The sequence below is a fragment of the Halichoerus grypus genome, chromosome 2, assembly GCF_964656455.1.
Source record: "Halichoerus grypus chromosome 2, mHalGry1.hap1.1, whole genome shotgun sequence".
In the NCBI taxonomy this organism is placed as follows: domain Eukaryota; kingdom Metazoa; phylum Chordata; class Mammalia; order Carnivora; family Phocidae; genus Halichoerus; species Halichoerus grypus.
In genome coordinates, this window is record NC_135713.1 from 35602793 (window position 1) to 35625889 (window position 23097).

Here is a 23097-nt window from a genome sequence, read left to right on the forward strand (position 1 = left end):
TGTTTCTTCCCTATTTCACAGTATTACTAGCAGACATTAAATACCATGCTATATGTGATTTTACGTGGGGGTATCATATAATCAAGAAAACATTCTTCATGGGCGCCTGGGTGGCTCAGTCGTTAAGCGTCTGCCTTCAGCTCAGCTCATGATCCCAGGGTTCTGGGATCGAGCCCCACATTGGGCTCCTTGCTCCGCGGGAAGCCTGTTTCTCCCTCTCCCACTCCCCCCTGCTCGTGTTCCTGCTCTCGCTATCTCTTTCTCTGTCAAATAAATAAATAAAATTTTAAAAAAAAGAAAAAGAAAAGAAAACATTCTTCACTTAAATGAGCTTATGGTTCATTTATCATCAAGGTCATTTGTTTATAAGCAAGATCTTGCCAACTCCTGACTCTAGCTTCAATGGGTTTGGTTACCAAATTTCTGTGAGTGCATATTAAATTGCATTTTACAGTAATGATGGCAGTGAGCTGATGATCCTGAATTATATCATGGCGTTTTTAAAACACCACCACATTACATGGATCTAGGTGACTGCAACCACTGCCAGGAACCAGAGGACAACAGTGTAAGGGGTGTCCTCTTCTATGACTGCGTGGCCTGCCATTTTATCTGATAGGATGCCATCTGTTCATCCTGCTGCCATTCTCTAGGGTAATTGGGTTAAAACCACAAGACATTGAAAATAGTCACATTGCCCACTATATTTTTAATTGCCTGGCTATTTATATCAGTAACTTTTCTTCTTACAGGCTACTCATTAAAAAAAAAAAAATTGTGACCATGTTTTAGGGGGTAAATGCTCAACTCTTAGGTTGCATAGATACAATCTTTGTTAAGACAAGCTTCCTACAATTTCTTATGCAATCTATAAAATGGTGGAATACTAAAGTATTTATCACTGAAAGAGTGTATGTTATAGTGAGAAGCTACATAGTTCTGTGGTTAGGAGCATTTGCTCTGAAGTCAGATCACCAAGGTTAGAATCCCAGCTCCAGCTTTTAATAACTCTATAAATCTGGACAAGCTACCAGAATTATTAGGAAAATGAACGAATCCATGTAAGGAAAAGAATATATTATTTGACATATAATAAGCCCTCAATAAATATTAAGTAAAATTATCAATAATCATCTTGGTTTGATATTAATCTTAAACTGGTATAATCAAGTTTAAGAACCAAACATTTATTACATTTTAGATGGAATGTGTTATATAGAGATATAATACAAGATGAATCAAATTTCTCAAAAATGCTTCATTTGATTTTACATATAATCCATATCCATATTTTAAGAATGATCCATTTTTATGCCTTTCAGCAGTATCTTATGCAGTGTTTTATTATTGCATGTCATTTCCTGAAATCCTGGGAACCAAAATGTCATTGACAAGCACACACAAAACACTGCCACAGTCTCACAGAAAGCAGAACTAATGTTCACAGAAGTTCCATTTTAGGACTTGTTTAAACCTAAATTCCAAAACATAATTCTTCCTAAAAATGTTAAAAAGCATTTCTGTAGTGAGTAAAGCAATAATTAATCTATTGGCAGTATACTGTTTTCATTAGCCCAGGTTTAGGCACTCTAAGCCTTTTTGATCCTCATTTTTATGCAAACAACAAAATTCAGGTTATAATTAATTTAAAAAAGTAGACTTAGAAGGAAAATAAAGTCAAAAAGGTTACAAAGCAGACTCTGGAATTAGGAACATAAACTCCTTTGCTCAGTGATGATACATTTAACTCAGATCTTTCGAAACTCCAGTTGGGTGAGCCCTTTTAGGTCCCACCAACTGCATAAGAACAACAGATGCCCTCTTCAGCAAAATATTGGCCAGATTCATTATATTTATTCACTGTACTATTTGTGTTTTCTATGTAGTAATTTCCCTCCTGGGTATGCTGTTTTTCAGTATTTTGAAATGAATTAATAGGGAGAAATTATAAGAAATAATTATAGGCAAAGCATAACACTGAGCAAAATTATTATGCTAAAATCAGTCTTTACATATACAATTGGAAATACTTCTTAAGTGTCTGTTTTCTTCAAATGTAAATTCTCTGAAACTTCAATACTAGAGGAAACATAGACCAGATTATCTCATAGAACTAATGATACAAACTAGATTAGCAATCAGAGCCTACACATCTTTGTCAAAGATGGTACTTGATGTATTCATATTAAATAAAAAGAAACTTCCCATGGTAGAAGAGGGATTGCATTGGTTAGGATAAACATTTGTTGATTAAAGAGGATTTGTTTTTAAAAAGAGACTTAATTGGCATAAAAAATTGTTTTACAATCACTATTTTTTCAGTTGATTCAAATTCAGTATTTGACCATATCTTTGAAGGTACAAATATATCCCTTATGCACCAAAAGGAATAAATAGAATTTTTCTTCTTGAATTTTATAAAACTCATTATACATAGCACAGGTGTTCATCTTAAAAGTTATAGTTAACAATCTCATGCTATAGTGGCTTTAAAGTAGTAAAAGATATATCTTACCTCTTCCCATTGATGTATGTATCTAATTAACCTTGAAAGTCGTAATAAACGCAAAAGACTGAGAATTTTTGTAAACCTCACAATGCGAAGTGCCCTGGCTGTCTTGTAAACTTCTGAATCCATTCCTTTTTCTACAATGAGAAAGATATAATCCACTGGGATTGATGAGATGAAGTCAACCACAAACCAGCTTTTTAAATAATTCATCTTGATCACTTTAGGGTCCAGGATGATTTCAGAACTGTCTTCATTGACAGTGCCAGTCCTAAAATTCATTATCAGGTCCAAAAGGAAAACTGTATCTGATGCCACATTGAAAATAATCCATGGTGTTGTTGTTTGCTCTGTAAAGAATGTGATTCCAACTGGTATGATGACCAGGTTTCCAACCATCATTATAAGCATTATTAAATCCCAATAAAACCTACAACAAATAAAAAAATCAGATTTTAAGATATAGACAATAACCATTCTTCCCTCATCATAACAAAAATTACTGATTTATGGTTAAATAAATGAGTAAAAGAACAAAGTGTTTGTTTTGTAAATAAGGAACTCCTTCAATGGTTATAAATTTAAATCTAAGTAAAATTAATATATTTCTAAAGCAAAGCATTGTGTTTATAGAATTCTAAAAATTATTTGATATAAAGTGTTACTGATATAAATTCAAGAACACTCATTCCCCCATTTATCTGGTAAAAAAGCAAAGACAACCTCCTCTATGTTAACATGTAATATAGATGGAAATAAAGGAGAAGAAGCATCAGACCAGAAGATCTACCTTAAAAAAACATTTTTGTGAAGATTCTTTAGAGATGCTTTGAAGTACCTTATATGTCAAATTACGATCAATGATTCAATCAATGATTAAAATAAATACTAAAATACTAAAAATACTGGTACACTAAAAATATTGGTACTGTAAATTATCTCTAGGAGTACGGATTAGGTCAACTATAAATTGCAGGCTAACCCGTGGCTTCATTGCATTCCAAATATTTATGCTTTCTTCTTTTTTAGTTTGAAATGAGAAACTAATTTTTTTCTAAGGCTAAAAATAATTGAACAGACCATTCTAGATTTTAAACTAGAATCTATCCAAAATTCCCACTTTTATCACTGTTTCACTGAACAACTACTTTAAATATATTCCCACTATTTTCACAAATAATTCTTTCTTAAAATTTCTGATTTAATTTTCAATACATCTATGGTTACTAGCTACCTTTTGAAACATTTTTACCTTATATTAAAATTGGGAGAAAAACCAATAAAATATAGTATAGGATAATATAGTTAATAGTTATTTTCATGCAGTTTATTTAAAGTCTATTGACACTGTAGTGAACAGACCAGGTAATAGATTACTTATATTTGTTACAGTATATACTTATAAAAATGAAGAAGCAGATCAACTAGTACAACCTTATAATCATGAAATAGTCTCCAGAAACATGAGTTACTTCATCCTACTCATAGATATCCTCTTCTGGCAGTTTTGTTGTATAAACGATGTAAATTTCTTTTTTAAAAAAAAGATTTTACTTATTTGAGAGAGAGAGAGAGCGCACGAGCGGGGTAAGGGGCAGAGGGAGAGGAAGAAGCAGACTCCCATGATAGCCCGACGTGGGCTCAGGACCCTGAGATCATGACCTGAGCCAAAGTCAGACTTAATGGACTGAGGCATCCAGGTGTCCCAATGATGTAAATTTCTATGACAGAAATTTCTGTCAACCAAGATCTCTTTATTTTACATTACTTCTCCTATTTAGACTACTTGGGCTACATTTGGTAAGGTATATAATTGCATAAACCTTTCGAAGTTACTATCATATCTGGTTATGAATGACTTGGGATAAAACTAGTTGCATAAGAAAGAACTATAATAGGCCTTCTCTGCCCTTGTCTCCACCTCCCAGGATTATGTAAAAAGTAAATGTTTCTCATTTTGAAGATTTCACCAGTCTTTGTGTCACAGCGTACCTACACAGTTACGGACAAGCATACAAATACCCGTGTCAGTCATACATCCTGCACCGTCAATTTCAATGACATATTTTCTCTTTTATTCCCCTCCTCTTTTAATGGAAGTGCAAAATGTGCCATTTGATACACCAAGGACAGAGGAGAGATGTAGAGGAGATGCAATATTGTAATAGCTATTTCACAAAAAGTGACATCATTGAACTCTAAAATGAAACCCTGTGTGCCCTGAGGATTTTCACTTTTCTGGCCACTCTTATCAGTCTCTTCTGTGAGCTCATCCCTCTGCCCTCCCCTTGAAGGCTGCTGTTCCCCTGGGTGTCACGCATAGTCCTTTTCTCTTCTATTCTACACATGCTCTTTGAGCAATATCATACACTCATCCACATCTTTATGATTAATTCATAACTGATGACTCCCAAAAGCTCCACCTCTGGTCCATTCCTGTCTTCCAAGCCTCCAAACCTCCCACTCAGCAGCCTATTGAATCTATCCCCATGCAAATCTCACACTCACGTCACAGCAGGCATATGCTCAAACTCATCATCTCCCCTCTCGTGTAGATTTCTCACATGTTCCCTAGGCCAGGGAATGGAACAACTCTATACTTTATTTGCAAGCCAGAAGCCCTGGAGCAATCCTAGAAAACTCCTGGCCTCAAATCTATTCACTCTCACATTCTGATGTTTGGTTCTAACACCTGCGTATAAGTTGTATTCATCCATTTGCCCTTTACAATTCCCACTGCAACTATCTTCAACTAGAAATTCTTCCCAGCTGTTTAATTTGGAGACAAGTTATTTAAATTCTCTAATCCTAAAATTTTCTCATCTGTAAAATGAAGATTATTATAGAACCAAATATGTAGAGTTTTACAGATTAAATGAAATAATATATGCAAATCATATATCCTAGCATATAACAAATCATGGCACACAATGCTGGTGGCCTACTTAGTATTCCTTACCTTAGTATTTCCTTACCAAAAGAAAAACAATTTTGTGGAGAGCAGCCAGAAGCCCATTGAAAAAGTACTAACTTTACAGACATCCTTATATTTCTCTCATTAAGACAGAAGATATTTTTAAAGAAAAATAAAACATATTCTATCATAGCCTCTGACTCAATAGAAATGAAGAGGATAAAGTGCCATCTATTCATTGTTGGAGCAATAATTTTTATCACACTATAGCTTTTTATCAGTGGTACTTAATATGGTCTGAAGCCATCAGAAATCTCATTATCAATATAAAGCTCCATTAAATCTTATAATTTCCTTTTAAAGTATCACTGACTCTATTTTACAGACATAAACACAGATCTTGTTATAGACTTTGCATAATATAACACTTTCTTCAGTTAACATGGATTCATTCCTTATCTAGCCAAGGAAAATACAGTTGTCACCCACTCTAAACGTATGATATAACTTCTGTTTTTTAAGCAAAGAATATTTTCCTGAAAACTGACCGCATGACTCTCTTGCCTACCTGCCCCCAAGTTTCTTTTCTTGACTCTTTGCTCTGAAAATGTCTCTTGAATACTCAGGTTCACCCTTTTTCTTAATTTTTAATTTCTAAGTCTTATACATGTTATTATGGAATAGTCTTTCCTATTCATTCCTCTTTCTATTCCCACTGTTATCTAGTTTGGGCAGAACTAGTTCTTCTTTAGAATAGCTCAAGTCTTCTGTCTATGGAATCTGACCAGTTTTAACCATCAGTCCCAGAGTGTTATGTTATCTAACACATAACTTGCCAGGTCAAAAACCATGAATGACTCTCTTAAGTAAAAATAACTCAGCCTGATTTTCAAGGCACTCTATAATACAGCCTCCTTCTCCTTTCCCAGCCTCTTCTTTAACACTGTATGTGGCAAGAACATCATAACTTAAGCAAGAAAGTACTTACTCTTACCTTGCCATCACGCTCACCTAGGTAAACGTATAGGAGATACAGTTTCTTCCAGTCTATTTACTCATTTTCCTATTAGCACTCTACCTACCCTTCAAGTCTTGTTCTGATACTGAGTTTCTTAGTTGTTTTTTTTTTAGCAACCCCCAGAGCAATATATATTTTCAGCATGCTTATTTTATTTTTCCTTTTGTTACTAATTATTTATTTTTGTTTCTTCCATCATTCCTGGATTTAAGTTCCTTTTAAAATTTTATTAGGTTTTTAATTTCAATTCCAGAATAGTTAACATAAAATGTTATATTAGTTTCAGGTGTACAATATAGTGATTCAACAATTCTATATAGTACTCATGGACATAAGTCCTTTGAAGTTCAAAACTGTATTTTTATCTTCTGTTTAACTTCTACAGTAATGTAGACAATATCTAGGACAACAAAAGTTAAGAAGATACATTAATTGAATTTTTAATGGAAACATACACTTCAGTGGGTATAAAGAAATCCTTTTTAATAAGACAATGAGTCATTAATGCAGTAAATAATTTCTTACCTTAACCTTTATACAACTCTGGATTTTTCTAATTGAGGGTTTTTATAACATAGAAGACATTGTAACAGATTAAAAAGGAAACAAAGAGATTAGGAATATGTTCTGAGGTTAAACAGCCTGAAAACAAAGCAGTTTTGGATTTGACACTTGGTTTGGTATATCACAAAATCCATCTCCTTCTATTCATCCTGCTTTAGAGAGACAACATTTGTAAAGGATCTTGGTTGGACTTTAAAGGCAGACTAGGGTTCAAATCCCAGTTCCACTAGCTCTATGGGTTTGGGCAAGGTATTTAACTGCTGTGAACTTCAATTTTCTTACACTACTCTGAGTTTCTCTGCAGGAAGACGGCATGCAATTATGTACACAAAGTGTAGAGTACAGAACCTGTCATACAGCAAGTTCCTCTGAAAAACCAGCAGAGCAGAGAGGGCACTCACTGGGAAGCAACAGCCTTGACAATTACACTAATTACCTAGTAACCATTTTTACCTTATACTGAAAGTGGATAAAATAGACAAAATAAAATAGTATTACAATTATAATTAATGTATCACTAATAACTATAAGTTTAATTACTAATAAAATAATTACTTTTCATAGAGAAATTTTTTTTTACGTTAAGAATCTATTTTCCCCCCATGAGTTTTTTGAAGAGAAAAAGTAGCATTGTAAAGATTCGTCCATGATATTAAACTTTGAGGAACTGAAAATTCAATCATCCTTCTTTCTTTCTTTCTACCCACTTGCATACTTCTATAAGGCTTGTGGTAAATAAAGATAACCCCCACTGACCTAACAAGAGTTCCCATGATCCTTATAATAGCTACACTAGTTGAAATAATCTGATGCCAAATATTTCTAACTTAAAGCCTTAAATTTAAAAACTACCATGTTTCACTACTGGAGGTCCTTGCCTTTAAATCTGTCTGTCTAAATATTGAATGAAAGATTCTCTTCTCCCCCTCTCTAATGAAAGAAATATTTTCATTAAGTGGAATGGAAGAAAGAACTTCTGGTTAAATCCTTGAAATGATACCAGATTTATATGTGGCCACTATTTTTTTTTTTTTTTTTTACTGTGAAGATAGTTTTTATTTTATTTTATTTTATTTTTTTTAAATTTTTTTATTGTTATGTTAATCCCCATACATTACACAATTAGTTTTAGATATAGTGTTCCATGATTCATTGTTTGTGCATAACACCCAGTGCTCCATGCAGAACGTGCCCTCCTCAATACCCATCACCAGGCTAACCCATCCTCCCAACCCCCTCCCCTCTAGAACCCTCAGTTTGTTTTTCAGAGTCCATCGTCTCTCATGGTTCTTCTCCCCCTCCAATTTCCCCCCCTTCATCAATGGACAAACTGTGGCCACTATTTTACCTGTGGTTGAAGTCAAATTATGTGACAAACCTGTCCTAGTATTCACTTAAGACTTGCTGCTAAAAATTATATTTTTAGATATGAACCATAAATTGGGCATGTTTGTAAACCAAATTATTTATCAATCTAAATAAATAAACAAATGTCCAGCTGGATTTACTTTTTATTAAACACACAGTCCTTGCAATTATTTTTCAAATTTTATTTAAAGCTGATTTAATTTTCAAAAGTCCAGTAGCCTGATTATTAGATACATATCCTCTCTTTTAATTGAGTATAGTTGACACAAAATGTTACATTAGTTTTAGTTATACAACAAGTCTGTTATGCTATGTTCCCCAACTGGCATCCTACAATGCTATCACAACACCATTGACGATACTCCCTAAGCTGTAGCTTTTATCCCTGTGACTTTCATTCCATAACTGGAAGCCTGTAAGTCCAACTCCCCTTCACCCATTTTGGGGCACATATCTGTTGAAAAATGAAGACTTCTCATAAATGCTATGTCCTCTTTATAGTACATCAGTGGCAATTCACCGCATCAGATCTCAAGCAGCCAATACCTGAACTCTGATCTGAGGGGTTCTCAAACATCCTTCGTCACTTTACAAACCTCACTATTTACAGACTACTCATATGGGGGTTGATGTTTTATAGGACATATGCCTTTTCTAAGCTTTGCAAATAAGTTTTCTTGATCAGGTCTGTTATCTGATCTAATGCCTTAATGTCCTGCAAGGCCACATTTATTGTCTATGGGGAGTGTGGAATGAAGGTATGAGAAAACACAGACAATTCAAATATAGGCAATTCGAAGTGAAAATACACTAGTTTTCTTACTACAGTAAAACCTTGCTAAGATCCTAACTGTAGGAACGTTTAGCCTAAGTTATGGACAAAACTAAGTTAAACCATATTTGAAGACATTTAGAGGTTTTTAAGTAAACATAGCAATTTACCCAATGAAAACATGAGATGGGTAGGAGGTATATTACATTTAGCTAATCTTATTTATTAAAATGAGCTAATGGGATGGAAATTTAATCCCTACAATGGTATTAAGATCTGTACCAATCCAGGCAAAAGCAAACATGTCTTTCTACCTCCTTGTTCCTCTGCAATTTCACTTCTTCATTGTGTGTTAATCTTCTCAGTGCCAACATTAATGGCTTTATATTGGTCCATTTACTCTTGTTTACAGCATTTTACAACTTTGACTATTCACTCCTCTTATTTGAAACTCTCTCAAACCTTCTGTTTCTATGATTCTGCATTTTCATAGTGCCTTTTTATATATTAGCAAAACTTTATTTTCCTCAACATTTGCCTGACTCCTCTTCCTCCTCCATTAAAGTAGACATTCTATGTGATCATCTCACTCAGCTTCTCAGCCCTCAATCACTCTCTCTTTTGGTCACATCAACTCCCAAATGCTAATATGGGAACATAATATGTCAACGTAACTAATATGTTAACGTAAGTGGTTCTCAAATCAATCACTGGCCTTACTTTCTGTGAAGGAGTTAAGCATTTCTAACTATATTCACCTTCGTTAGTCCCAATGGAACAGCCATCTCAACAGGGTTAAATCTAAACCAATTAACCTTATGGCCCAAAAATAATTCTCCTGATATTTTTACTTCTATTTATTATAGAGCTTATATAGCATAACAGCTTCTGCTGCTTCCTCCTCCTCGCCCTCCTCTCCTTCTTCTTCTTCTTCTTTATCTTCCTCTTCCTCCTCCCCATCTTCTCCTTTTTCTCCTCCTTCTTCTCCACCTCCTCCTCCTCTTCCTCCTCCCCTCCTCCTCCTCCTCCTTCTTCTTCTTCTTCTTCTTCCTCTTCTTCTTCTTCCTCTTCCTCTTCTTCCTCCTCCTCCTCCCCATCTTCTCCTCCTCCCCATCTTCTCTTTCTTCTCCTTCTCCTTTTCTTCTTCTTCTTCTTCTTCTTCTTCTTCTTCTTCTTCTTCTTCCTCCTCCTCTTCCTCCTCCTCCCCATCTTCTCCTCCTCCCCATCTTCTCCTTCTTCTCCTCCTTCTCCCTTTCTTCTTCTTCTTCTTCCTCCTCTTCTTCCTCCTCCTCCCCATCTTCTCCTCCTCCTCATCTTCTCCATCTTCTCCTCCCCATCTTCTCCTTCTTCTCCTCCTTCTCCTTTTCTTCTTCTTCTTCTCCTTTTCTTCTTCTTCATGTCCTCCTTCTTCTTTCCATTGTTTCTTTCAGCCAACCACTAGGCATAAAACTTAAAAATTATCCCTGACTATTCAGTCAGCCCAGCTCTGGCATTCAATCATTTGCCCAGCCTTACATTCCTTCTAATACAATAGTTTTCATAGTCAGCTTTTCGTTTTGTTCCATTGCCAACATTGTTTATGAAGTTTTTATTACATCATTATTCTGCTTCTAATTTTCCTGTTTCTACCTGCCCTAGTAAATTACTTTCTATTTATATCCAGACTTTCCTATTCCTTGCAAAATGAAATGTAATCATTCAAAATCCTCTAGTGTGTCCCAATTCTATATCTTGAAACTTATCTTTTTTTGTACATACATGGTCCTCAGCTAAATTTAAAAATACTGTTTTCCAGACTCTTTGTTTTTGCCACTGCCCAACAAATGCCTGGGATTTCCTTCTCCTAAAACCCAAAATCAACCTCTATATTTCCCTCTGTGACTGCAATGGTCAACTTAAATGCCAGTATTCTCTTTTATCCGATCCCCAGCCCAGCTGGGTTTCATCTCCCTGACTCTAACTCCTATCTCAATTTCTCTATGCAATTTTCAGCATTTTAGAGCACCTACTAATGAACAGCATCTTACCAAAATATGGTATCAATAATAATTTGATAGACCATTTAATGAACAGTGTCTGAAAATACTGCTCTTGCACTTATTTCTAGCAAAACTATATGCCAATCTTTTTTATACTTAAATTGCCTAGCAAACAGTATACATACTTCTGATTTCCCAATGATCAAATCCAAATTAATCACATTTATGTTAAGGAGGGATTATTAAAACATTATAAGATTTTAATTAAAGTAAATGACCATTTGTTCCTTTAGATGGTTTAGAAATTAAATAGGCATAAGCCTTTTTTATTTATCCATGAGTGGTAGAATTACGATGCATATTTTTTTTAACTATTCTAATCTTGTTTTAGACAAAAGGAAGAAAGATGTCATTCAGGGTATTTTCATTATGTCATTCAAATTTACTTCAGGGGAAGGCCACAACTTTCATTCCACTGAATCTAAACATCTGTCTATTCTTAATTGTCATACATGAAATATTATTTCTGTAAATCTATACAGCTGTAATCAAAAGGTACAGAATAGGAAAGAACTCCTGAAGATTAAGTAGTTCTACACTGCAGTTTTCTATCTTTATGGTGACATACAGATTTTCCATAAAACAAAAATTATTAATTATAAAAGGTGAGTACAAACTGCATAAAATAGCTTCTACTGCTTAACTTTAAAAAGTCCAATCTAAAACTACCCCTTAGCTTCTTAGTATTTTCATTTGATTTACCATAAAGTAATTTTAAAATTTTTTTTTTCTCCACTATGACTCTCGGCACTTCATTCCTTTAAGGAAAATAAAAATATTGTCAGTGGTCATGTCAATCAAAATGTGTTCTAGCGCCATTCACTCTAGTGTAAAATTCATTAAGTTGACGTCCATTTTTTTTAACTATTTCCAAGGACAGACTAAAAGAAACTCCATATTAGCACTTTACCAAGAGATAGTCCCATGACACAGACACTGAAGACATTTTTATTTTGAAGCTCAATTAAATGAGATCATAAGAGACTCTTAAGGACAGAGAACAAACAGGGTTGATGGAGGGAGGTGAGGAGGGGTTGGGCTAGATGGGCGGTGATGTGTATTAAAGAGGACACGTGTTGTGATGAGTACAGGGTGTTATATGTAAGAGACGAATCACTGAATTCTACTCCTGAAACCAAGACTGCACTATATGTTAACTAGAATTTAAGTAAAAATTTGGAGAGAAAAAGGGGGAAAAAGAATAAGTGCAATAAATACAAAGCAATTGCAAAAAAAAAAAAAAAATGACTATCAGCTCCTAACAGCTTTACATTTGCTGATATACTTTTATCCATCCACGGCAAAATTCTGAAAAGAAGGAGATGAGTGAATTCTTCCCTGTCTAAATACATACCTAATTTAAGTTTTATTCAAGTTGGAGGTTTTAATTTCAGAATAATTCTTCCCTCATTGCCACCACAATCTTCCCACCGCATTGCCTGTGTTTTCAAATTATCTGGTTTATCTTTCTTGTCACTGATAATATAGGTCACTTCCCTAAGTTTCTTGTTACTCTGCAAATCCCAACAAACCCTTATCCTCTTTGTTCATGCCTAAGCTGCCAAAGCCACACAGATCTTTTGCATTTTTGCTCTAGCTTGAGGGTATGATGGAAGGTTCAAAATCAGTATCAAAGCACTTACTGTGTGCCCAAGTCTGTAAAATGTTTACATTTTATGGAAGTTTTTGAATGGGTTCAAGATCCTGATTTCTGTATATAATAATTTACCTCATTGAGTATTAAAAAGGAAAGCAGCATCAAGGCAATAAAGTATAAGTAACATTTATAATAGGTGTTTTGTAAACATTGTCTCATTTGAAACGCATAACAATCAAAGAGCTGGCAGCATTATCTAAATTTAAGAGGAAACTGAAATCCATCCAACTAAGGGACATTCTTAAATTTTTGCAGGGAAGAAATGAGTAAAACTGCTTTTGAACCCGTGACCAATTATCATGCTTATGCTCCTTCCACCATAGTCAATGCTTAAATAAATGAATCAAGGACTTAAGAGCAATATGGAAACAAAATAAAACAAACACACAGTAGCACAGTAGGGCAGCATAACCACACGTGGCACCCGCCCTTATCAGTTACCTATCTGAAATGGAAACAAAATTGTTTTCACAAGGGAAGTTCTAAGCTCCTAAGGGGAGCAGACTACGGTGCTGCAGGTATAGCTAAATGGCTGGTCTTTGGTTTCTGTGCCTTTCAATACGGAAGCCATTGAGAGTTTACGTACATTCCCAGAGAATAAACATGATAGTTCATCTGTCCCTATTACCATACAGTAATATACATCTTCAAAATAAAGGAGCTATGAAATTTCCTATTTCAAAGGTGATTTCTGAACTTTTTCTGCCATGGCCTGCAAAGATCTCTCACTAGTGTACAAACCAAAGTCAATTCAGATGCTCTAAAGGCAAAAAGTTTTGGAAAGCAAAAGTCAAATTTATTACCAAATATTTTCTCCTGATGGTTACATTATAATAATTCCAACAAATATGCATTGGCTACCTTCTACATAGTAGGTATTGTCTGAGAAATGCAAATATAAATTATATATAAATTCTGACCGCAAGAACTTCCAACTTAAAAGGAAAATGAAAAATTGTACTTAAGATAGGAGAAAGTTTAAGACGTGTTCATAAATAGTACATTATAAGTACTCTGGGTTTCCAAAAGAGAAAAACAATTGGTCATCCATTTTAAAAAGTACTATTATTAAAGAAATTCAAAGAGAACATTTGCTGAGGAGGTCCTGAAGTTGTATTTTATTCACAGCACAAACAATTTATCAATAAATACGTGCTGCTTCCTAGGCTTGTCATGAAGCATACAAAGAGAATTAGACACAGTCCAGTCCTCAAGAAAAGAAAGTCTAGGAAAGATAAACAACAGTATTTTCTAAAATATTATAAGTTCATATTAGACCTATAAAAAGAGCAATCCTAGGGCACACCAAGGAGAGAGATCAAGTTTTCCTTGGGGGAAGGACAGAAGAACTGGGCAAATAGATTTCAGAGAGTCAGTAATTGATACTTTATTTATACAACTACAGAAACTTGAATTGGTGTGCACAATGCCATGTGTATTCCCTGAGTACTAAAGCTGTGCCAGTTTCTAGGCTGCACTAGGAAAACCAAGAGAAATAGGCACAAGGTACAGATAAAGGGATTAAATACCATGAAAGCTATCAGGTCTGGTGGAGTATTTACATTTTTAGTCAATGCTTTGGCTGTTATGAGATCAAACAAATCCAAGGCTACATCAAGTATTTTCTCATCATATATTTTTAAAAACCTTGTTTTCCCAATTAAAATGAGGGATCATGATCAAGGACAGCCAAGAATGTGATCAAATAAAAGCTCAATTAAAAGCATTACCTTCTGCTTATAATTATAAATTTCATAGTACCATATTTTCTTCAAAATACCTTTAGAAATAATCAAAATCTACTTATTTATTTTAAAAAACAACTTCTGAAGTTGAAAATTATTTATGTCCATGGATTTTAGGTTCTACACGGATAATAGAAATATTACTTCCATTTAGTTTATGTTTTTTTTTTCCCTCTAAAACAATACTAAAGATGCTATTTCATACTTGAATTACATTGAGGTTTTCACCCTTTGGCAGCTGCATGCTATCTGAGGAGCAGAATGGGTGATGCGTCAAGGAAGAATGTGCTTCTCCCAGGAGCATATGTTCCCAGGTCTGTAACAACTATCAAGGGTGTGTGGGCGGCATAACATTTACCATGGAATATTTAAGAACTGAGGACCAAATTTCTTTAATTGTCTGGGTAATTCACATAAACACCTGGGCATATTTTAAGCAAACTAGCAGTATGAGAAATTTTCAGTCCCCTACAAATGAACTGAATGAATACTCCACTTCAGTCCCCATATACATATGTTTCTAAATAGCTGTAACTAGAAATATGTTTGGCATCTCTTCTTTCATCCCTCCCCTCTTCATTCAGTGACACTTATTAAATCTTTTTTTTTTTTGCTTTAACAGACACTATATCCACAATAAGATGTTTCTCCACAGATAACTGAATCCCATTAATAGGTGGGAGTTACATGAGCTTTTTCATGTAGCCCCGTACCTTGTAGGAAATTTTAAAACTAACTATAAATTTATAAAATTCCGCAAGAGGTTTTTTTGATTTGTACATTTCAGTTCATTTTTAAACGATGCGACTTCCACCTTCAGGTAAGTGACAGGTTGTGGTTTAGCTTCTTCAATAGCTAAAAAAAGAAAATAACAAAAACAGAAAACTTGTGAAGACATAAAATTTCCAAGTTTTCTTGGTACCCAGAGAGATAACTGGGAAAAAAAAAAAAAGGACTCAAGAACTGATCTTATATGTGTCAAAGACAGCAATTCTTAAAATAATTATTTTGCTGTGTTTTAAGATTACTAACTCAAAGGTCTTTATTTCAAAACCCATAGAGTGTTACATAATAACAAAAGAGTACAAGAGAAGTATCAACCTATAAAATATGTTCATGAGAATTAAATCATGCCGAAACTGTTGACAACTTAAAATCAATGTAAACATCTTAATTTACATTCCTACCCAATCTTTCTGACCTTTTCTCTCACTAATCCTCAACCTGCTCACGGAGCTTTAGAAGGCTAATCTTTTTTTTTTTTTTTTTTTTTAATTTTTTTTATTGTTATGTTAATCCCCATACATTACATCATTAGTTTTAGATATAGTGTTCCATGATTCATTGTTTGTGCATAACACCCCGTGCTCCATGCAGAACGTGCCCTCCTCAATACCCATCACCAGGCTAACACATCCTCCCAACCCCCTCCCCTCTAGAACCCTCAGTTTGTTTTTCAGAGTCCATCGTCTCTCATGGTTCTTCTCCCCCTCCGATTTCCCCCCCTTCATTCTTCCCCTCCTGCTACATTCTTCTTCTTTTTTTCTTTCTTAACATATATTGCATTATTTGTTTCAGAGGTACAGATCTGAGATTCAACAGTCTTGCACAGTTCACAGCGCTTACCAGAACACATACCCTCCCCAGTGTCCATCACCCAGTCACCCCATCCCTCCCACCCCACCCCCCACTCCAGCAACCCTCAGTTTGTTTCCTGAGATTAAGAATTCCTCATATCAGTGAGGTCATATGATACATGTCTTTCTCTGTTTGACTTATTTCGCTCAGCATAATACCCTCCAGTTCCATCCACGTCGTTGCAAATGGCAAGATCTTATTCCTTTTGATGGCTGCATAATATTCCATTGTATATATATACCACTTCTTCTTTATCCATTCATCTGTTGATGGACATCTTGGCTCTTTCCACAGTTTGGCTATTGTGGACATTGCTGCTATAAACATCGGGGTGCACGTAGCCTTTCGGGTCCCTACTTTTGTATCTTTGGGGTAAATACCCAGTAGTGCAATTGCTGGATCATATGGTAGCTTTAGAAGGCTAATCTAATTACTTGTCCTTTGTGCCTCCTTTTCTTCATTTCTTCTGCACAATTGTGCCCTGCAAGTGCTTGGAATACACTTCATCCCTTTCTCCTCTTTTTTACCTTCTTCATCCTCTAGCACAATCCTAAAGTCTCTAAGCTACAGTCACTCCTCTTTTTCCTCTGAACCTGTGTGGCACATGAACCTTAGAATGTATTAAGCCTAATCCAGGGGTAAATAAGAGGCAAAATATATTTTTGGGTGGGAGTGAGGGGGTGGCAAATTGGCGATGTGGAAAAGGGATTTAGGATTTGAGTAAAACTTTTTCCTTAGCCAGCATACTGCTTTTGCTTAGAGTCGTAATTGTTGGTCAATAAAAAAATAACAACATATCCTAAAGACACTTAGTCTCACTTCATACAAGATTGCAAAAACATATTTGGGTGGGCACAAGCTTTCACAAGGCTTCCCTGGGTATTTTTATGGAAGGCAATGACAACGCTTTATTGATGAATGAAGAAATAACCTCCACACTTGGCCTAGTACTCCAGTCATACAGTTTCTAAGTACTCTGGCTTTTTCCCTCATACACACACACACACACACACACACACACACACACACACACAAATGCTTTGTATTTTGATATGTATGTGGACAATTTTTCTAAGGTCTATTTCTCCAACTACAGTAGAGGTACTATAGTCAGGAATCACATGTATTTCTACTTTTTATTATATCCCCATTGTCTAATACAGTGTCCACAACTACAGTGAACTCTCTAGATATCTGCTGAATAAATGAATGCGTGAATACTCAAGGCTTTAAGAAATAAAGGCACTGTATTATAATTTCAGTATATAAGTATCTCTTGAATATTTCTGTCTGTTTTGGGGACCTCAGTATCATGAAAATGTGGACAAGCAGGAAGGTGTTCAGAAAAGAATAGGGGGGGAAAGATGATTAAAGAAATAGAAAGCCCAAATTCTGAGAAAAGACTTAAAACACTGAATACATAAAACTTAACTAGATTAAAACTCTGAAGAAATGTGAACAGATTCCGCATATTCTTGTAAATAAATAAGGACTTAGTTTAGCCTGTATAGTAAGAGGATGGAGGAGGGGGGCACCTGGGTGGCTCAGTCATTAAGCGTCTGCCTTCGGCTCAGGTCATGATCCCAGGGTCCTGGGATCGAGCCCCGCATCGGGCTCCCTGCTCCGCGGGAAGCCTGCTTCTCCCTCTCCCGCTCCCCCTGCTTGTGTTCCCTCTCTCGCTGTGTCTCTCTCTGTCAAATAAATAAATAAAATCTTTAAAAAATTAAAAAAAAAAAAAAAAAGAGGATGGAGGAGGAAGCCATGGGACCCATACTGGCTGGTCTTGTGAACCCCAACCACTTTCAAGAAATGAGCCACAGAGGGCAGCAATAAGAATGTTTAGAAGGGTATTTTTCAAACATCATGATTCCCTCAGGTTACGGAGTGGTTGGTTTGATATCTGGGCTGCAATCTTCCCAGAAACCTATGCTGGTCCAGGTGGGTAAACCTGCCATTCTCTTACTGTTTGCTAAACATCCAAGGTTTATTGCAGTATTACTTATAATAGCCAAGGTAGGGAAGCAACCTACATGTCCATTGATAGATGAATGGATAAAGATGTGGTGTGTGTGTGTATGCATGTATATGTGTGTTTGGTATATATGTATATATATGTATATATGGTATGTATATGTGATATATATAATCGAACATTAAGCAGCATTTAAAAAGGATGAGATCTTGTAATTTGTGACAATATGGATGGACCTAGGGGATATCATGCTAAGTGAAATAAGTCAAACTGAGAAAGACAAATACCATATGATTTCACTCATATGTGGAATCTAAAAAGCTGGTGGCCTCACAATCCCAGATTTCAAGCTCTATTACAAAGCTGTCATCATCAGGACAGTATGTTACCGGCACAAAAACAGATACATGGATCAATGGAACAGAATAGAGAGCCCAGAAATGGACCCTCAACTCTATGGTCAGCTAATCTTCGACAAAGCAGGAAAGAATATCCAATGGAAAAAAGAGTCTCTTCAACAAATGGTGTTGGAAAAATTGGACAGCCACATGCAGAAGAATGAAACTGGGCCATTATCTTACACCACACACAAAAATAGACTCAAAATGGATGAAAGACCTAAATGTGAGACAAGAATCCATCAAAATCCTTAAGGAGAACACAGGCAGCAACCTTTCTGACCTCAGCCGCAGCAACTCTTTGCTAGACATGTCTCCAAAGGCAAGGGAAACAGGCAAAAATGAACTACTGGGACTTCATCAAGATTAAAAGCTTTTGCATGCAAAGGAAACAGTCAACAAATCCAAAAGACGACTGACAGAATGGGAGAAGATATTTGCAAATGTCTTATCATATAAAGGGCTAGTATCCAAAATCTATAAAGAGCTTATCAAACTCAATACCCAAAGAACAAACATCCAATCAAGAAATGGGGAGGAGACATGAACAGACATTTCTCCAAAGAAAACATCCAAATGGTCAACAGACACATGAAAAAATGTTCAACATCACTCGGCATCAGGGAAATACGAATCAAAACCACAATAAGATACCACCTCACGCCAGTCAGAATGGCTTAAAAAAAATGGCTAAAATTAACAAATCAGGAAATGAGAGATGTTGGCATCGTATTTATTTTGATTTGTATTAATCAGTATTTTTACACAAAAAAGCAATTCTGTTTATGCTATAGCCATAGCACAATTTTCTTTATATGCATCAGTGTCTTTGCAGAAAATAATTGGTATTAATTCTCAAAACAGATCATCACAAGTGCAAAATTATGTACTCACTTCTGCCTCCACTCTAAATATGTACTACTGAAAATGCATCCTAGATAACAGATCCATAATTTGGACAGGTGATATCTACTTATTTAGTTCCAAGCTTTACGGATATTAGCAGGCAATCAAGCATTCTATTGAGTAGCAGGAGTCTTATTTAATAAGCATAATGTTGACTTTTCACCTTAATACTTTACAACTCCATTGCTCTTTACTTTAAAACAACTTTATAGAAAAATAAGTCTATTATCTTGCAATATTTGTGTCATATTTGTGTTTATTATTGACCAAAATAATTTCTTGGTGTTAGGAAAAAAAATAATACTTAAAAGCAGTGTGACAGGGCAGAAAGAAGATTAGATTAGATGCACCAGTGCTTAACTTCAGGTACTTAGATTTACCTAGACCTTATAATCTTGAGAAAATGCCTTTCTCTGGGTATCTATCTTCTTCCTTGTAGAAACTGAACCTAAACAGGCTCCAACAAACTTCTCAAATCTAAGAGTTTTACTTTATATGAGATATGTGTATGTCAGAGCAAGAAACCGAGAGTACCGAAGCAACTTTTAAGAAGTTTAATATGAAAACTAACTTGGGGAAGACAGAAAAGAAGGGAGAAACTAGAAAATGATAGCATGGAAGCTTTGCAGTAGATGCAGGGAAGATTATAAATTCCATTTTTGATAAAATGAGTTTAATATGTTTCATATTTGCATGATGGAAGACAGTTGGAACTATACTATTCTAGAATTCAGAAGGGATGCCAGGGCTAAGGAAACAACTTAGAGTTTTTGCATAGATTTGAAAACTGAAACTATTCATGGGAGAATATGAGTCCTCCAAAGGGGAAATTATATAGACAGAAAGGAGGAAAGAGCCAAAGTGATGGTCATGAGCCAAGTCCACTCTTAGGCAACAAAAATATGAACCAAGAAATGAGGCTGGGACGGAAATCTCTGAGAGAAGGAGACGGTGACTTGGCATAGAGAGTGCAAAGAAACATCTTTCCAAGAATAATGGAGTGACTAATCCAAGATAGGTATATACATTTAGTTCATGTATCTCTTTACATATCTTAATAATAAATTTCTCTGTCATTTACTTGTATCATTGTGATAAGGATATTTTTCTAAAATGAATACTGAATATTTCATAAGATTCAGTTTTAGGAATAAACACATATTTGCATTATCTGTCATTAAGCTAGATTCCAATAACCTGAGCCAAGGGAGGACAAGTCATCATGTAATTATACTGATCAGTGTGAAATGCTATATTTGAATAATTCACTTAAACATAGTATTGGTACTGCATATTTCTCATTTCAATCCAACAAAATTTTATTTCAATTCAAAAAATTTTTTGATCTTTTATACTTTGCAAGACATCATGACAAGTGTAAGATGTATGAATAGGACTAAAATACAAGGTACAACATGATAATTCAGATGACAAGAACATAAACAAAGCACTCTAGAAATTCAGGAGAGAAGGAAACTGAGAGAACCAAGTTCAGGGAACTTAGTTCAGGGTACTGGAGGAAACTGCAGGAAAGTGACACTTAGCTGATCCAGGGATTTTGACAGATGAAAATGAGGTGGGGCCAGAGACAGCATTTCAGATGGGAAAAAAAAAAAAAAAAAAGGATTAGGAAAGTCCCAAAGGGAGTAGATACAGAGACTGCAGCTTCAGCATATGACATTTCCGGCAGACAGCAGGTTCTCCAAATACATTTGCCGTACTGATGAATGATTAAATGAATGAAGCCTTGGAAAATCATATAATTCAACTAGAATGTAGATTGTATCAAGATAAATAGAAGTAGTTTTAGTTATTGATGATGTTATTGTTATCTACCTACTCCCAAGAGTTATTGAGAATCACTGTCTTCACTGGAAAACTTGAGCTGAAATGGCAGAAGACTGACCTTAAAATTAATTGAATTATTAAAAAAATATGGATGAAAATATCTGACCTGAAAATATAATTTCTCATATGTGATACTACAGACACTTCAATAGCTATTCTATCAACCAAATCTTGAAAATATGCCTTTCGATTATCTAAACTTTCCCAAAGCTTTAGTGTTGTTTTCACCTAAAATGAGTATATTATGGGCATGGCTTAGTTCTTCACCCAACAAGAGGATGATGAGCAGCGATGCTAGTTTGAGAACCATATGCACAGAAGTGAAATGAGTGATGGAATGAATGTGAATGACTAGATAATTGATCTTAACAGCTGGTTAATTTTCCTAGGCCCAGCCAAAAATTACTACTAAGCTTTGTGATGAATTCCTGAAAATGTGGTTGATGGCAAAAAATGCAACACACCTCCTTTGAAGGGAAAGCAAAGGGGTTGATGAAGCTAGATCTGACAGGTAAGATTTGGGACAGGCAAAACAAAAGGGACAAGAGAAATAAAAGATGCCAATATGTGAAGAAGTGTGAAAGTATTTGAGAGGCTGGGCAGAAATTAACCCTTGCAGAGCAAGAGTGAATTCTGGAGAGAAGTTGAAAATAGAGATGAATAGGTACAATGGGGTTCCATTACAAAGGAATTTAAAAGTAGCCAGAAGAATTTGGAGTCAATATGGAATACAATAAGGAGATTTGGAAATTCTTGAATAAATGAGCAGCATAATGAAATAAGGCTTTTTTTCTGTTTTGAAAATTTGCTGGGAAAGCTATGTAAATGATAAATTGGGATGAAATGTGATTTCAGTTAGAAGGAGGTGACAGTCATATGAGGTGATTAGGATGATGAGGGTCTGACTAGGTTGGACATCGTGGGAATATAGAAGAGGCAAGAAGTTCTACTTTGCAACAGTATCTAGTGCAGAAATGGAAGCAAGTTGGAAAGGGAAGATGATTCTAAGTTTTACAACTTGAGAATATAGAATAAATGTGTTAAAGATGAAGCCAGGTAGAGAAATGAGTAATTGGGAAGACCTGGTTTTATGGTAAGATTTCATTCACTTTTGGACATGTTCATTTTGAAGAGGCTAGAAGAACACCCCAGTTCTGTTTCAGTTGAAAAAAAAATGTGTCTACATGTAGGAAGACTGGGGATCAGAAGTGGAGGTGCTGGTTTAGCAATCATGTGAGCAGAGGTGGAGCGCTGAGTGTAGGAGAAATAGAGGAATAGAGGTTAATGATGAGAGCAGAAAGTTCACAAAGCAGCACAGGTGGAAAAAAAAAACACAGGTAAAACTAGGAAACATGTATGAGAAATGATGCTCAAAATTTGAGAAAAATAAAGATGGAGAATAAAATTTTGGATTGATCATGTGCAAAAATAGGTTACCATTACAAAAGCAATGGTAGTGTAGTAGTATGAAGAACGAATGACTAATTGTTTATATTTTACTTACTTAGATAGCTTTGCAGTGTTCCTCATCTCCCTCTGTGATTGGGTAAGTGAAGGTATATATATTTACATATTTGTTTTCTACTTTTTGAGACTAGGAGAAATCTAACCATATTTGGAAGCTGGTAGTATGGAAACTCTTAATAAAAATAGGTATGAAGAATAAAAATGTGGGAAATGTAGTTTGTAGATGATCGGGGAAAATGGAACATAGACCAAAGTGGAGAAATTTTCTTTGAATCATAGATG

At 35.3% G+C, this 23097-nt stretch overlaps 1 protein-coding gene across 1 annotated transcript in view; it reads right to left on the minus strand.

Moving 5' to 3' along the window:
* The window catches only part of HCN1 (hyperpolarization activated cyclic nucleotide gated potassium channel 1), a 399792-nt gene that overhangs the window by 350408 nt on the left and 26287 nt on the right, over positions 1-23097 (minus strand). The window contains exon 2 of the mRNA XM_036111774.2: positions 2516-2939. Within this exon, the coding sequence (XP_035967667.2) occupies positions 2516-2939 (424 nt within the window). The remainder of the gene's footprint in view (positions 1-2515; positions 2940-23097) is intronic.